This window comes from Bactrocera oleae, chromosome 2 (assembly GCF_042242935.1).
Source record: "Bactrocera oleae isolate idBacOlea1 chromosome 2, idBacOlea1, whole genome shotgun sequence".
Classification (NCBI taxonomy): Eukaryota; Metazoa; Arthropoda; class Insecta; order Diptera; family Tephritidae; genus Bactrocera; species Bactrocera oleae.
Window position 1 is genome coordinate 18,460,028 of NC_091536.1, and position 15,140 is coordinate 18,475,167.

General features: G+C 34.6%; 4 protein-coding genes and 1 long non-coding RNA gene across 13 annotated transcripts in view; 2 read left to right on the forward strand and 3 right to left on the reverse strand.

Annotated features, from left to right (window-relative positions):
- Nucleotides 1-1,324: 1,324 nt before the first annotated feature.
- Nucleotides 1,325-4,391, reverse strand: LOC138857560 (uncharacterized). The gene is made up of 2 exons (XR_011396680.1): nucleotides 3,382-4,391; nucleotides 1,325-3,312 (listed from the first exon to the last, which is right to left on the reverse strand). It is a non-coding gene; the product is annotated as an uncharacterized lncRNA (long non-coding RNA).
- Nucleotides 4,392-5,214: 823 nt separating this feature from the next.
- Nucleotides 5,215-10,397, reverse strand: glo (glorund). 7 transcript variants are annotated; one of them, XM_070110424.1, is made up of 9 exons: nucleotides 10,240-10,397; nucleotides 9,340-9,786; nucleotides 9,149-9,280; nucleotides 8,420-8,564; nucleotides 7,199-7,344; nucleotides 6,964-7,116; nucleotides 6,796-6,903; nucleotides 6,428-6,726; nucleotides 5,215-6,365 (listed from the first exon to the last, which is right to left on the reverse strand). In XM_070110424.1, exons 2-9 carry the CDS (start codon nucleotides 9,764-9,766, stop codon nucleotides 6,132-6,134), a joined length of 1,644 nt encoding a protein of 547 aa, XP_069966525.1. In that variant the 5' UTR covers nucleotides 9,767-9,786; nucleotides 10,240-10,397; the 3' UTR covers nucleotides 5,215-6,131. The 7 variants fall into 7 exon arrangements, with proteins under 7 accessions (XP_069966525.1, XP_069966517.1, XP_069966526.1 ...); XM_070110416.1 differs by having other exon boundaries at nucleotides 6,796-7,116; XM_070110425.1 differs by having other exon boundaries at nucleotides 6,428-6,903; nucleotides 6,964-6,993; nucleotides 10,240-10,396.
- A 285-nt stretch (nucleotides 10,398-10,682) lies between these two features.
- On the forward strand, nucleotides 10,683-11,302 carry LOC106627708 (huntingtin-interacting protein K). Its single transcript, XM_014247918.3, has 3 exons — nucleotides 10,683-10,891; nucleotides 10,957-11,064; nucleotides 11,118-11,302. The coding sequence occupies exons 1-3, from the start codon at nucleotides 10,742-10,744 to the stop codon at nucleotides 11,214-11,216; spliced, it is 357 nt and encodes a 118-aa protein (XP_014103393.1). The 5' UTR covers nucleotides 10,683-10,741; the 3' UTR covers nucleotides 11,217-11,302.
- Nucleotides 11,303-11,429: 127 nt separating this feature from the next.
- LOC106627707 (dnaJ homolog subfamily B member 12) lies at nucleotides 11,430-13,610 on the reverse strand. 3 transcript variants are annotated; one of them, XM_070110426.1, is made up of 7 exons: nucleotides 13,480-13,610; nucleotides 13,082-13,419; nucleotides 12,813-13,008; nucleotides 12,360-12,750; nucleotides 12,182-12,297; nucleotides 11,937-12,100; nucleotides 11,430-11,879 (listed from the first exon to the last, which is right to left on the reverse strand). In XM_070110426.1, the coding sequence occupies exons 2-7, from the start codon at nucleotides 13,212-13,214 to the stop codon at nucleotides 11,767-11,769; spliced, it is 1,113 nt and encodes a 370-aa protein (XP_069966527.1). In that variant the 5' UTR covers nucleotides 13,215-13,419; nucleotides 13,480-13,610; the 3' UTR covers nucleotides 11,430-11,766. The 3 variants fall into 3 exon arrangements, with proteins under 3 accessions (XP_069966527.1, XP_014103392.2, XP_036233864.2); XM_014247917.3 differs by having other exon boundaries at nucleotides 13,082-13,230; nucleotides 13,401-13,560; XM_036377971.2 differs by having other exon boundaries at nucleotides 13,082-13,230; nucleotides 13,480-13,498.
- Nucleotides 13,611-13,958: 348 nt separating this feature from the next.
- Nucleotides 13,959-15,140, forward strand: part of rdx (BTB/POZ and MATH domain-containing protein rdx) — a 166,987-nt gene continuing 165,805 nt past the window's right edge. Inside the window, exon 1 of the mRNA XM_014247910.3 lies at nucleotides 13,959-14,686. The gene's annotated coding sequence lies outside the window, so the exon portion shown is untranslated. The remainder of the gene's footprint in view (nucleotides 14,687-15,140) is intronic.

The following is a 15,140-nucleotide window of genomic DNA, read 5'->3' on the forward strand; positions in this document are numbered from 1 at the left end:
GTAGAGCGATTTCCAATTTAAAACTCTTTCAACATCATTTAAGTTGATTAAAAGCTTCTATAAATATTTGCTTTGACTGTTGATCGTAATTAATAATTATTGATACAAGTTGTTTGCATTTTAGCTTACGAGCTTCTCGTAAGTCGCTTTTTAATTGGTGGCAAATTAAATATTTACACACATATAGTATTCGTATACCGCATATCAGACAATGGGCCGCCAGTTGGCGTTTTATTCTCGATGAATTATCTTTGTTTTTCCTTTTTATATAGAATTATGAGCAGTTTTACACACATTAATTGCAAACCATTTTTTAATGCTCTTTTATGATAACAAAATAGATAAACAAGTAATAATACGTAATAGTACGATAGCTAGACTTTTTAAAGTTTTGAAAGTTGTCTTACGCCTTCTACTAAGCTACCCTAAGTTATGACCTATTGTATTTTTTTCTAACGACAATAGATCAAAGTGTAATAGTTGACCGGTGAAACTATTTGGTACCCTTAGAAGTTCCAAACCGTAAAATACTACTACGAAAATACATATTTCTGTCACATACAACAGAGTTCTTTCTCTAAGGAATTCTAAAAATATAACAGTTAAGGGATATGAACTATCTAGCCCTTCCTGACGGACATTATAGCATACAATCCATACTACAAGTATAACATTTTAGAAATATTTAAAAAAATATTCTCTTTCAATTAATTCAGTAATTGAGTTTCATAATGAAAATCGTGTAATTGAAAGAAAATGTCCTTATTGTGGATAAAATTCATTTAACTACGCCAAATCACTTAACAATGAAATACTTCTTCAAGAAATTGGAGCAAGGAGCACTGCTGTGTGCAAGGGCGTGATCAGTAAGATTGTTCATAAGTTTTGTATTAATTATAAATCGATATAACATCCACCAATAATTACGCTTTTGATCATTTTGTAAGCTGTTCCCTCATCATAAAAATATAAGCTTTTTACGCCTACATACATATGTATATTTGTATATTGAAAAATGCAACAGCTGAGATCATAGTGACATTGCTCAGAAATGCAATTTAAATTTTCTACGTAAATTACTTGTACGTAATCAATGTTTTAGTAAGAATTTTAAATGTTACAAATTGCAGCGATTTCCATGAAAATTCCAATCAAATTAATACAACAACGATTTAAACATGTTTGGAAATCCCAAAAACACCACAAAACTTGCGCTGTCTTATTTGGTTGAAAATTACAATGAATCTTTACTTTATGCCCTTCACGACACGAAGCGCACGTACGCATTGGCAGCCTCTAAATGGCATTGAACACTAGAGAGCAATAAATTTTTGTGGCAGTAATTTGTGTTAAATAACTTGTTAAATAAAAAATACTAAATAAATGAAACAACAACAATATGTGTTACGTCAAGTGGAGAACATGTCTGTAGGCTTTTGCACAAAATTCACAGAAATTCGCATATTCACGCTGTTGCTGCCATACATAAGTACATATATGTATGTATGTAATAACATAGTTAATATGTCAGCAAGATATGTATGCAAGTGTGTAACTGCAAGTGCAAATATTTAATTGAAATGCAAAGAGACACGCGTCGCTCACGGCTGCAATCACGGCGCTCACATGACCGACCCTACCTACTGAACGATTAACCGAACGCCACAGCTCACCTGATTGACTGCACTAACGTGTTTGACGTGCCGCTTGGCATAAAAAAAATTAGTAAGGTGGGATTTTATTCGAGCCGAAAACTCGTTTCACAGATGTATATGTACGAAATTTGGTTGAAATCTTTGCATTGTTTCCAAATTATTCATGTTTGCTTAGAAGGAGAAAGGTAAGGTTAGGCTGACTTGTCTAAAACTTACTTTAAAAGTAAATGGGTCGCCTCTAGATGTTAGAAAACTTTTTTTCCAAAAAATTTTTTTTTAAATCTACAAATTTTATCCTAAGGCTAAGCAAAAAAAGAATTTTTCGCTCCACCCTTAATGTATAAAATAATAATATCGATAATATAAAAAAAATCGATAGTCGCTCCTGAGTGGATCAAATGCGAGTTAAGTCCGATAAGGCAGACTTCAAGGGCGAGGCAGTGCGAAAAAACAAAGTAGAGCTTAAAGATAAACATAACCAGCGATTTTTTCGCACACTTCAATGGATGCGCTCCAAGTGTCTAGCATTTCGATTAATTTGTAGAGATATATTCAACATGTAATTTCGCACGTGAAGTTTTTAAATAACTCTTGCTTAGCATCAATACAAGTGCCATAATAATGGTATTAAATCTTAAATGCCAGTCAAAAATTTCTATATTTGCATAGCGCTGATTTGATTACGCCGCCTGATATCGCGGGCAATTAACTTTCTATAATTTTTCCATTAATGGTTTTTTATGTGCTCTTTTATACGCTTTAAAATGACGTAGGAAAAAGTGTTTGTATGTACAGGTTGGTTGAAAAGTTTCTGCGCTCGAAATGAAAAAATACTGTTTTTGTTACGAAATATATTTTTTTATTTAATAATATTCCCTTAACTTCAATGCACTTATACCACTGATCCTCTAATAATTTTATGTCACGCCAATAATGACTTTCCGGAAGCTCTGCAAAATACCCGTCTACGGCGGTAATAGCTTCTTCATTCGCCGAAAAACCCTTTCCACGAAGGAATTGTGTCAGGTTTCTGAAGTTGTAGTAGTCGCTGCGAGCCAAATCTGATGAATACGGTGAATGCTCAAGCAATTCGTACTTTAACTCGTTAAATGAAAAATATTTTTTGTGCTGCTAACCAGCTCTTTTCTCACAAAGTTTTTCATCCAGCTGAATCAGAAGGCTGCAAAATTTCAGGGTTTATTGTTTTAGCTGTTTTGCAGATAATCAATCAATAAAATTTCTATTGCATCCCAAAAAACTGATGTCATAACCTTCTTTGCTGATCGTTGTGACTTTACCATCTTTGGAGCTGAACAACCTGTCTCAGTCCACTGTAAATGTTCTTGTTTCAATTTAGGATCATGGTGGTAGATCCAAGTCTCATCCATAGTTATAAAACGATGCAAGAAATCGGTTTTCTTCTGTTTATGTTCACTAACAATATTATGAACTTGCTCAATGATTTCTGGTGTGGTTGCGTTTTGAAGCTGAGGACTCCTTAAACACTTCTATAAATTGTTCATAAATTTCCTTTGCTTTTAAATCTTTCCAAACAAATAATCTAATCACTGCGCGATATTAAATTTTACTCTGACACGTCAACTGCAAACCAAATGACTTGTAACTTTGCATGTGTGCTCACGACAGATGTATCAACCTGAGGAAAAAAAAATTTCCAGCTAGTAATGCTACATTTCTTGGTGAGAGCATACACTTTTCAACCAACCTGTACTCGTGTCCAAATAGGGTGAGCACAAAGTATTCGATAAATGATCTGAATAACTCTTAAAATGTTAAGCGGCGCCAATGGTTTTTAAATTACCGTAAATATGTCGTTATATCTAAAGATTTCCTCGATTACACACAGTTTTTCGAGTAATCTAAATATTAGTAGCTCTATAGCACGATTCAGTCAGAGTAATTTAAGTTGTGCTGCCTTACACAGCAGCATTTTTATAGGCAAAGGGTTAAGTTTTAAAAAAACTTCGTCGAGGTAACAACGCCGTGTTTATTAGCTGATTGTCGTCAACTGCACTAAAGATAACCATAACCTCAAGTTAATCATCATACAACCATGTTATTCAATTTAAAGACCTTATTTTTGTGATTCTCCAAAACATGCCGAGCAATGACGTTACGAGTCCAAATACCGCGCCAAGCAAAAACTTTTTGGTTATCGGTTTGCGTTCCTTTATACCTAGTATTTATGTCCCAAGGATCTAGCATAAAAGTAGACACTGAATAACACTTATCGACGCCTACTTGGCAATTCAATCAACGAACAAACGACATTTTTACTGCTGTTAATTTTAAATTTCTCGATCATGTAGACTACTACAACACTTTCAAATGCACCTTCTCACTTTGATGTCTATAACCAACGTGGCTCTGTTGGAATTGGTACACTTCGATACTCTCAGAAACTTTTTCAGGAGATTATTATTGGCTGATATTTACTTTGCCGGAGCAGAGACAATTTTGAAGAACCATTATGTCGGTTATAAAAACAAGACTAGAGTCTTCCAACACCTACCCATGGTAACAAGAATTGGTAACACAAAACCTTATAGCAGCTCAACGCAGTCATATTAACATAATAGTCCCAGAGATGTCATTCAACTTAGGTTTCTCTGCAATTTAGCTTCCGCGGTACTCACTGTGCTTGAAGTCAGACTAAAACTATGAAACTCTAATATTATATATACATACTTGTATATACAACGGTAATCAGTTTGGCAGCTTTGATAAAAACTTGTTAAATTATAACTACCGTAAATGCCTAGCCAAAATGAGTTTAGATATATACATTTTTTTTTAATTTGCTGTTATCTAAGCTAATTACTATGCAGATTAGGTACAAGCATGATAAGCGCACGGACTCGATCATATAAAGATATCTAAATTTGTTTACCAACAAATATTGTCTGTTAATGTCACTTTCAAAGCAACAACCGTTTACTCGGCGCTAAACAGATTTAAAACAGAAAAAGTACCCAACTGCAATGCCGAGACTTTTCCTTCTCTTAAGTGATCTTTTTTTAAGCCATATCCGGCTCCGTCACGGTTAGATGAAGACCTTTTCCTCGAGGGTACCGTTCGGCAGCCTCAATGATTGATGTAACATTATTAACACGGTCTGCGTATGCGATCAAGCACTGTCAACTCGGCAGCATTTCTCCAAATGACTTTGTGTCTATACAACAACAACAACCACAACGTAATCTATCAAATTCGAAATCACTACAATCACAAAATTGCAATCACTACAGCAAAAATCTGCAATTTAAACGGCCAACAGCTTATGCTTATGCACATCATTTGCGCCTAAATGTATGTGGCTCTTTATGATTCTATCTAAACACACACACATACTTAAGGCGAGCCAACATTTTTTTATGGCCGAGTGCACACGTTAGGCAATTCCACGCAATCGTAATTGATGCTAACAGACCAACTCTTGTCATGGCGACAGCAGGAATGAAGTTTCATTCGAATAATTATTTCAAATGGCAAACGGATATCCGTTACAAAAAAAAAAAAAAAATCATACATACATAAGTTACTTTGCCTCCTAAAGAGGTAAAAAAATGTTTTTTATTCAGAAAATGAGTTATGCGCATGCGCACAAATCTTCAGTTTACATGGTTTCTCTCAATTGTTGCATTTAATCAACCGTGTTATGCAGCATTTTTAACATATTCTTGCGAAATCTGCGCATTATTTCTAGTGACACGTTAAAATTCAGCAATACTTTAGTTGATAACTTAATTAATGTTGTCACGTTTATGGTATATTAAGGAAAAATAAACGATATTTTTCTAACACAGCGCTTAAGTAAATGGAATTTAAATTCATTACGTTAAAAATACACAGTTTTAGGACGCCAGTTTTAGCAAATTAAGTATAGGCTTGAAAATAAAACGGTAATAGCCGAATTTTCAACTACATAACCCGACAAAGCATATAATTTAAACGAATTAAAAATAATTCAATAAAAATAGAGTAAAAGATGCGCATCATCCTTCCCGTTGTGTGATGTGCATGTTAATTTTACAGTTATGTGTATACATAGTATGTAAGTTAAGTTTCAATATATGAACATTAAGTTTGCTTCTTTCACAGAGTATAAAATAAAACTTATATGTATTTTTTATTATTGTAATATATGGTTAGGTAATTTCCATGTTTTTGAATTGACTTACAGCATAAACAAATTACAAATTAAACGTTAATGTAGTAGTAACTGTGTTAACGGTTACACGACCACTTGTAGTGCCATTGCGATGACTACGAAAATGAGCGTTGAAAAATTAAGGATTTGTTTCGAAAATTTATTGTGTAACTTTCTTTCCCCTCCCCATGAAACTGGGTACGTTGACTTGATTTAAAAAGAAAAACGCACATTTACATTCCGCGATAACGTAAAGATACCTCAGTACCACTCCCCATTCGCAATGCACATACGGATTGCTTTCTTTAGATGCGGCGTTGAAAATTGCCACCGCCACCGCCACCAGATTTTGTATTGCCAGTTTTGGTTTTGCCATCAAAGAAGAGCTCAATGTAACGTGAACCCATTTGATCGCGGTGGCGCTTCATAGCTAGTTGAGCATCTTCGTACGTCTCGAAGAAGACATCGGCGGTGCCACTGTGCAAGCCACTTTTATTAAAATTAACACGTACATTGGCTGGGCGTATTGGGTCGAAGAACTGCAAAAATAATTAAATTTTATATTATATTTGAGACGACTTAACGTTGGTGTCACACCCACCTTAAATATATCATTATCAAACGACTGATACGGCAAACCGCGCATATGTATGGTGAAGTACTCGCTGTCATTGCGACCACCGCCGATTGGACCGAAATTGCCTCCACCACCGATCATAGCGTTACCACCGTTAAATCCACCGCCCATATTGCCATTACCGGCACCACCGGCAACGCCAACACCGCCGTTGCCACCGAAATTACCAAAGTTGCCGAAATTGCCAAAGCTACCGACGCCGCCGCCACCGCCACCGCCATTGTTTGGTCCAACGCCCATGCCACCATTGCGGTTGTTGCCGACTGGAAAATCATTACCGAAATTGCCGCCATTACTGAAATTTCGGTTATTGCCAAAGTTGCCAAAGTCACCGAAATCGTTGCCGAAATTGCCGCCACTGTTGTTGAAACGATTATTGCCGCCAAAGCCACCGTTGCCGTTGCCGTTCCCGTTGCCGAAGTTACCATTGTTGCCGTTGCCTGCGCCAAAATTACCGTTATTGCCAAAACCACCGAAAGCGCCGCCATTATTGCCATTACCAAAACCACCAATTCCACCGCCACTGCCACCTCCATTGCCATTCGATCCAAAGTTATTGCCAAAATTGCCCGAGTTTGTAAAGTTCGGCAAATTATTAAAGCCAAGTGTATTGTTGGCGCCAACACCGAATGGAGCGCCATTGTTACCCCAATCTGTGGGGCGCCAAAAAAATAAACATAAAAGTACGCACTTAGTAAGTTTAAGGTTGTTACAATTTAAGGCATGCATACTTACCATTGCCGCCACGCATGTTGCGTCCGCCGCCGTAATCATTGCCGCGATTACCGCCACGATCCTTCAAGTCATATGGACCAGTGCGGCCATTACCTTTGGCAGCGCGTTTCAGTTCAGCCAGTGAGCTACGGAAGATTTCAATATACCTGCGGGGAAGGAGAAAAGTTGAGGAAACATTGAAAATGTAAATAGAAATACAGTTATTTGTAGTGGCGCTCCGTTTTACTGTTGTTTTGTTATTATAAGTATATATTCTTCAATATTTTGCTTGACTGTGTTGCAATTGATGTAAACTTGTACATATTTTAACGGTTTTGAAACACCTAAAAATGTTCAAATATGAAAGGTTGTCAACTGATATTACAACTCTTTATGTTGAGTTATCAGCAGCAGCTGTATTAAGTTTATATGAATACTATATACTATATTAAATTACTGAGGCGCGTCTTGTTTTCATTCGTTTGTGCGTGTTTATGTGGATATGGACCCAACCAAGACCCCACCCACAACCGTAGCCCAAGCAATTTGAATTCTAAATAAAAGATGCATCGGAATTAAATTAAAAAATATTGTTTTTAAAAATGATTTATTATTATTATTTTTTTTTTTTTGGTTAATTTGATTGCTCGATTCATTTGTTTAATCGATAATCGAGGTGAAATGAGTGACGAGTACGTTTATTGGAACAGCCCCGTTAGAGTTGAATTAACAAAAGAATAGAAAATTGCAGTGAAAATAAATTCGTTAAGTACTTAAAGCATATTCTTTTGCTAAATGAATTATATGAAAATATAATTTTGAGGTAAAATAATTAGTAATGGTTTTTAAAAGGCTACAAAAGCAGACTTTGTCTTATAAACGTTCAGTACAAGGATCAGTAACTGAGGAAATATTAAAAATATATTAATAGAAATAAATAAAGAGAAACTAACAGAAATTAATAAAACAAAAAAAATAATTTAACTTAAAAATAGAAAAATTAACTTGAAAATATCAACTTCGAAACGTCATGTTCCTTGAACTTTCGAAATCATAAGGTATAAAAACACAATTTATTCGTGTTGTATTTGAAAGTTTCACCCATTTTCATTTCAAAATATTTGCAGAGCAAAAATATCCTAAAAAAAAGGCAAATGGTAATTGTACATATTTATTGTATTATTTAATAGAGAAGTATGTGGTTTATTATTTGAGACAATGAAAATTAGAGTGACAACCCACCTGTGCCCAATCTTATCCCGATTACGTCCCAAGGCTTGTTCAGTGTCATCCTGGCTTTCGAACTGAACAAAAGCTTCCCCAGTCGCACGACCCCTTTTGTCCATAACAAAAAGTATCCCCTCCCGATCCGGTTTGATTTCCAACCCTGCCCATGACGATAACAACCAAATATTAAGAATTCTTTCAATTCAATGCATAAATTTGTTGTATTTTTTTTTTCTATGAGAAGCTTTATAAAAAAAAATCATCATTATTGCGGCAAATGTTGTAACGCAGTTTTTATTGCTATTTGAAATGGTAGTAGAGGCTCCAAGTTTGATGGTATTTTTTTGTTTGAAATGGAGATCAACGAATTTTGAAATCCACTTCTGCCTAAACAAAAATAAGTGCTCTAACTAGTACAAGTATATGTTCAAATTGTTAATGTATTTTGACGAATTTAATTTGCTATAATTAAACAAAACTATGTGGATAAATATAAAATATAAATACATGTCTTTACGTAAAGAAGTAAGTAAGTGGCAAGAGCTTTCTCTTACATTTACGTACAAGGATTTATGTCTTTTGAAGATGATGTTTTAAACATCCCAAACCATTGTTTTGAAAATTGTGCATACTATATTTATAACAAATAATAAGAATATAATGTATTTCCAAAATATTATCCAACTATGGAAACATTCAATACTAAACACGATAAGGAAAAATAACCAATAACTTAGTACTTACCGCTAAAGAATTCTTCGACTTGTTGTTCAGTGACCGCATATGGCAGACCGCGTAGTTTAACAACATAAGACATGCCATGACTGCCGGTTTTACGCATCGCTTCTTTGGCTTCCTTTGGGTTAGCGGTGAATACTGTAAATAGTAAATAAGGCTTCAGTGGAGAAACTACAGCTTTTGTTTTATTATCTTACCTTCAATGTAACGATGTCCCATTAAGCCTTTGTTTAATTTTCGCGCCTCTTCAACATCATCTTGACTTTGTACCTCAACATAGGCTTCGCCCGTATTTTTGCCATCCCAACGGCTGGTGATAAGATGTATACCCTTCGAGTCATTAGCAACATTGACATTCTTTAGAAAATTTAAAATTTCTTTATGTGTTGCCGACCATGGTAGTCCTCTTAAACGTATGTATTTTGGTCCTGAAGAGTTACTGGTATTACCGCCACCACCACCAACACTGCCCTGATCTTGGCTCTGCTCATTGTCGTCTTCATTTTCATCTTGATCATCATATTCATCACCTTCTTGTTGATCATTATCATACTCTTGACTGTTGTCATCATCTCCGTACTCTTGAGAGTAATCTTCGTTGTTGGTTTGTGCGTCAGTTGCCATTTTTATTTAAGTGAATTTAACTAAAATGAAATAATATGATGTATTCTAATTTAAATCTTTTATTTTGTTTTATTCCCAGAAAATAGGTGGTAATGATTTACGAGTATTTGTAAAAGCAATCGATATTACGTGCCGGTGGTACACTACCACCATACATCACGCAACACCACGCCAACACTCCAATATTTACTTGTAATAATCCAATATGTTTGTACAAATATTAAAAAAATTAAAACTATGTTATTTTGTTAAAAACAAATAATAAGTAACATTTCATTAAAACGTATACTTTTTTTTTTTGTATTGCAAATTTTAGTTATTTGTCACCATGGCAGTTTTTTTTACAATTCCGCCATCTTGAACGATAGTTTGTGGAAAAAATTCAGCGGAAGAATTTGCAACGTTTTTCAATGCGTTTCCCCGTATTATACAAAGAAAAGAAAATTGAATTTACTTAAGCGAGTAATACAAACCCTTTAATTATTACTTTTTGCACAAATTTATTGCAATTGAAGTATATTTCAATTTCTTTATGATATAAAAAAATACAGCAGTAGCACACTTGAATTCACAAAAACTTTTCCGAAGCGAATGAAGCGGTGAGACAAAGAATGGCGCTTAAAAAGAAATTGAAAAAGTCTCCATCTAGCAAAATCTTTCTTCTCAATGCTGCCATTTATTAAAAAGATGTTACCAGAAAATGTAAATTATATTTTATATTTTACATTCTTTGGTATATAATTAATTTAAAGTGTTCCACCAATTAATGAATTCAAATATTTAGAAAGTTGTTGAATTAATACTTATACCTTTATAATCAAAAATATCGATAGATTATCATCGGCAGTATACAATTTTTGTTATGCTCACTAAACACCGATTTGACATTTCCACCTTCCTTTTCTGCTGTGATTCCTTTAACAATTTTGCACATTTTACATTAAAAAAATTTGATTAATAAAATTTACATCGATAATGTCTGAAACTGAAATTAATGGCACCGAGGAGGAGGTGCAGGACAAAAAGCAAAAGAAACAAACTCGTCATGACGGTGGTGCTGCCGATTTAGAACGCGTTACAGATTATGCGGAGGAGAAGGAAATTTCGGCAGCGCACATATCCAGTGTGAGTGGACATTAATATTACTTTACTAACAAATATTTAAATTATATTAACAATTGACATAATAGGCAGTAGAGCAAATCGGCAACAAACGCAGCAAAGAAGATGAACGTAAGGTGGCCAAAGAGATGGAGCTGCTGAAGGTGCATGTGAAAAAAGAGGACATTGAACTGATTGTGAGTCGGCTTGTAGGAACATGTGATTTTGGTCATATTTATTTTTCTTTTAGATGAATGAAATGTTAATATCACGCACACAGGCAGAGAAAGTACTGCGTGAACAAAGCGGAGATGTAGTTGCGGCGTTAGAGGCAATAATCGCTAACTAATGTTCTTTCAACTGATAAATCACATATGAGAACAGTTGTGTGTACTATTAATATTTTGTAAAAATAAAAGAAATGTCATACTAGAATTATAGTCTGAAGGACAATTTTACTTTAGTGTTGCAAAATCCCATCTTTAAATTACAGTGACAGCCGAGAATACGCAAATTTAGCCCTCGCAAAATTATGGTGGATTTATATGAAATAATATCAAACTTTCTTTACTTCCGCATTTATTTTTAAATCAATTTCATTTGCCACTTTATATAAAGTAGCGAGTTTATACTTTAATTATACTATATATTTATATGTATGCATGTTTTAACAGCTACATATGGATATGAAAACCAAAAATACCGCAATATAGGCTTAAAGGTCGTTTATAGTGTAAATTACATATTTCTTTGTGAATATTTTATCGTTATCTTCGTAGATTATTATTATTAATTTTTTATGAGCTTACGTGCTGTTTTGTAATTTTGGGTAAAATTTTTTAAATAACGAAATTAAAACAATAACAAAGACAAACCACAGTTTAAGCAGTTTGAATAAACTACGTATTTAAATAATTTTGTAAGTTGTCACAAGAAGGCATATTAATATTTTGCGCTTTGCGGAAGAGTTCACGATCGCCAAAGGAGCGAGCCTTGGCTAACATAGAATCACCTGAAAAGACGCAAACAAATTTTGACATAATTCGCGGATTAAGGTGCAATCACTTACGGTAGTTGCGTTCCCGACTACAAGAATACTTTAGGTGATCTATATAGTCTTCTTCCACTGACTCTTCCAAACGCCCAACAGATCCTTGATATTCAGCATGAAAGTTGTTCTTCACATAGTAGGGTACTTTCAGACGGTTTGTCTCACGTTTCACAGCGTATTTGCTGCGAAAAAAATTTTTTATTTTATTTTGTACACAATAAATATGTATATACATATATTTATGTATATCTCTGTATACTTACTATGATGGCGACAAACTATAAATAGGGTCCGATATGAAAAATGAGGATACCATCGATAAGGCGATTATTAACAATATAGGCAAAAAGTTGATAAGCGCCGAAGAGTTTGATTGATTCTGTTAGCAGTGCATAAAAAGATAAATAAAGTATAATGTTCGGAATCAAAATTCACACTTACTTCGCCGTCATCGCGATGCTGTTGCCTGCGACGTTGTTGACGCATATAAACATTCTGCTGGGCGAATCCTCCACCGAAGAACATATTAAATAGATCTTCCGGGCTAACCTCAGCCTGGAAACCACGCGCATAAGCATATTCGTAGTTGTCTCTGCGTACACCGTGACCACTAGTGTGTGTCTCATTAATGCCATACAAATCATATTGTTTACGTTTCTCAGCATCTGTGAGAATAGCTGCAGCATTTCCAACTGCTTTAAAGGCATCAGCAGCACCGGGTGCCTTATTTTTGTCAGGATGGAGTAATAAGGCCAGCTTCTTATATGACTTTTTAATTTCAGAATCCGTTGCTTCTTTGGTAATACTAAGTATTTCATAATAATTGCGACAACTGCAAGAAATCTACAATTATTAGCTAAAATTCACTAAATTCTTTATAAAATCAATACTCACCCTTTAACTTTGCGCACGGCCTCTAATTGCTCTTTCGTATATTCAGGCTCCACATGACGTGAGTCAGAGTTCTTGCGTTTACGTGGACCATTACCATTAGACGCACCGTTACGATGTGGCGAGCCACTTGCATTGCCACTGTTGCTAGTTTTGTTTCCTCCAGTCGTTGCGCCGGTCTTAACTTTTGACAAGAGTTCTAGGGCAGTTGAAAACGTAAATGTTATTAGGAAATTGTTTTATTGCTGTAATTTGGTTTTATGTTTTCTCACCTTTAGCACGTTCAGTTGGGAATAGTTTTTCCGCTTTCAGCAAGAACTTTTCAGCCTTTTCCATTTTACCCTCGGCAAAGGCTTGCACCGCTATATCAATGCACCGATGCGATTCATCTTTATTGCCATCCATCTTAGCTGTACACCTGCTGCTATCGTGTGTTGATTAATTAACTTTCAATTATTGTTTAATATTACTAAATTTAAATTCACCACCCCCCTCAAGTGACGAGACAAGTGATGGTAACCGAATGCAACGAAGTTCTGCGAGCGACCGAAGGGTTCGGATCGAAGTCTTCAAACAATCCTAAATACTTACTCGCACTTTTATTTTTTATCTATGTACAGTAAAATAGTGTTAGCTAATCCGTCTGTACATTTATTTTGTATCGTTATACCTTTAAAAATTTTCCTTTTTCTACAATAGATCTCTTTGACCGTGTCTATGAAAATTTTCTTTTACCTACACATCAGTTTTTACATTTTCTTTTACTCATCTTCTACTTCACCATATTACAGGGTTGATTTATGTCTTTGAGACTTTACAATAGTTTATATTTATATTTAAAATATTAATACCAAATATGGTTAGCATAATAAAAACTAGCAGTAGTCCCAATTTTTAAACAATATTAATTTCCACTCATATCCAATATTTTAGAATTTTTCCACTTCGTAGTACAACATCACCAAACCACAAATAACGAAATAGATTTTTAATATCACTAACGTAACAATTTCTAACGTTAAAAAGGTACCCATCAACATCTTTGGACGACAATAATGAAAAACCTACTTTTAACTGTTATTTTGGTTATGTGACAAGACATTTGTTTATTTCCTCCCAATCAGATCGATAAATACTTCTTATCGATTGCTATATAATTGTTGTCATATTTGGTTGGCGTGTTGGTTTTACATGCGTGTAGAAATTTGGCAGCTCTGGGCGAACTTTCCTATCGACGTCGTTTCGTTTCGTTGCGTCCGCGAAAATAGCAACATTCTGGTGAAATTTTGCGTATTTATGCGCGTAAAATACTTTCAAAATCTAAAAAAATCAATAGAAATTCAGTATTTTGACACAGTGCAAGTGCAGTTTATATTATTGAGACCATAAAGGTGTTGTGAAAAAGTGCACTCACTTGGTACCCCTTCTTCATCGTCATAGTCTTCATCGTCAAAGGCCGTCTGTGTATTCGTCGTCGCGTCGCTGTCGGTGTTGACGTCGCTGTTAGCTGCTAATTGCAGTTGAATATCTCGCACGGTTCTAAGTACATATTTGACTTGGTGCGAATACTTTTCGTTTAAATGAGAAATATAATTAAATATTTAACATAAAAACGTGTCCACTTATGGATGAACTAGAAAGATCATTATTAAATGTCTACATTTTGCATAAGAATTATTTTGACGGTTCTTTTGTATAGCTTATGAAAATAAAAACAAACAAATACAAGTACCAGCAGTCATCTCGCTTTAACACACGTAAGAGCGCCGGTAAAGTCAACGAAATTGTCGTCGCAGCGATAAAAAGTGATTTGTATTGAGTACGTTTGCAATAGCGAGGAAAATCGTTGCAATAAATTGAACAATCTTTGTGATAAGGTAGGTGAAACATATATATATATTTTTTCTTATACTTATATTTATTGATCCAGATGTCTGCTAAATGTGCCATATATAATATAAGCAGACCATAATTTATTTAACAAAATGTGTATGAGTCTCTGCTGCATACACGTTAGCGATACGCCGGCGGTCTTATTGCTTAAATGGGCATAAGGTATAGGAAACAGTTTTATATAAATATAAAATTAAAGGTTTTTAGTTAACACATATGTATGCATATATTGCATGTATGCATATGAGATTGACAAATAATTGATATTTGTTTGTGATTCTAAACTTATACAAAAACAGCTGTGTTTTGTCGATTAATCCACTTATGTTTATCGATTTTTTAAGTTACAGCCACATGTGTCAGTAACAGTTCGTAAACTGAAAATTTTATCCCTTCTGAAAACGTTCACATCATTTTACTAACATTCTCATAATTTTC

Coding starts and splice junctions, on each gene's coding strand:
- LOC106627707 (XM_070110426.1), bottom strand. CDS start 13,214: ATGGATGGCAATAAAGATGAATCGCATCGGTGCATTGATATAGCGGTG. Junction 12,298..12,359: donor AGCATCGCGATGACGGCGAA/GTAAGTGTGAAT, acceptor CACTGCTAACAG/AATCAATCAAACTCTTCGGC. Junction 12,101..12,181: donor TATAGTTTGTCGCCATCATA/GTAAGTATACAG, acceptor TTTTTTTCGCAG/CAAATACGCTGTGAAACGTG.
- glo (XM_070110412.1), bottom strand. CDS start 9,766: ATGGCAACTGACGCACAAACCAACAACGAAGATTACTCTCAAGAGTAC. Junction 9,281..9,339: donor GGGACATCGTTACATTGAAG/GTAAGATAATAA, acceptor TACTATTTACAG/TATTCACCGCTAACCCAAAG. Junction 7,345..8,419: donor CGGGATAAGATTGGGCACAG/GTGGGTTGTCAC, acceptor CCTTCCCCGCAG/GTATATTGAAATCTTCCGTA.
- LOC106627708 (XM_014247918.3), top strand. CDS start 10,742: ATGTCTGAAACTGAAATTAATGGCACCGAGGAGGAGGTGCAGGACAAA. Junction 10,892..10,956: donor CGGCAGCGCACATATCCAGT/GTGAGTGGACAT, acceptor TTGACATAATAG/GCAGTAGAGCAAATCGGCAA. Junction 11,065..11,117: donor AAGAGGACATTGAACTGATT/GTGAGTCGGCTT, acceptor TTTTTCTTTTAG/ATGAATGAAATGTTAATATC.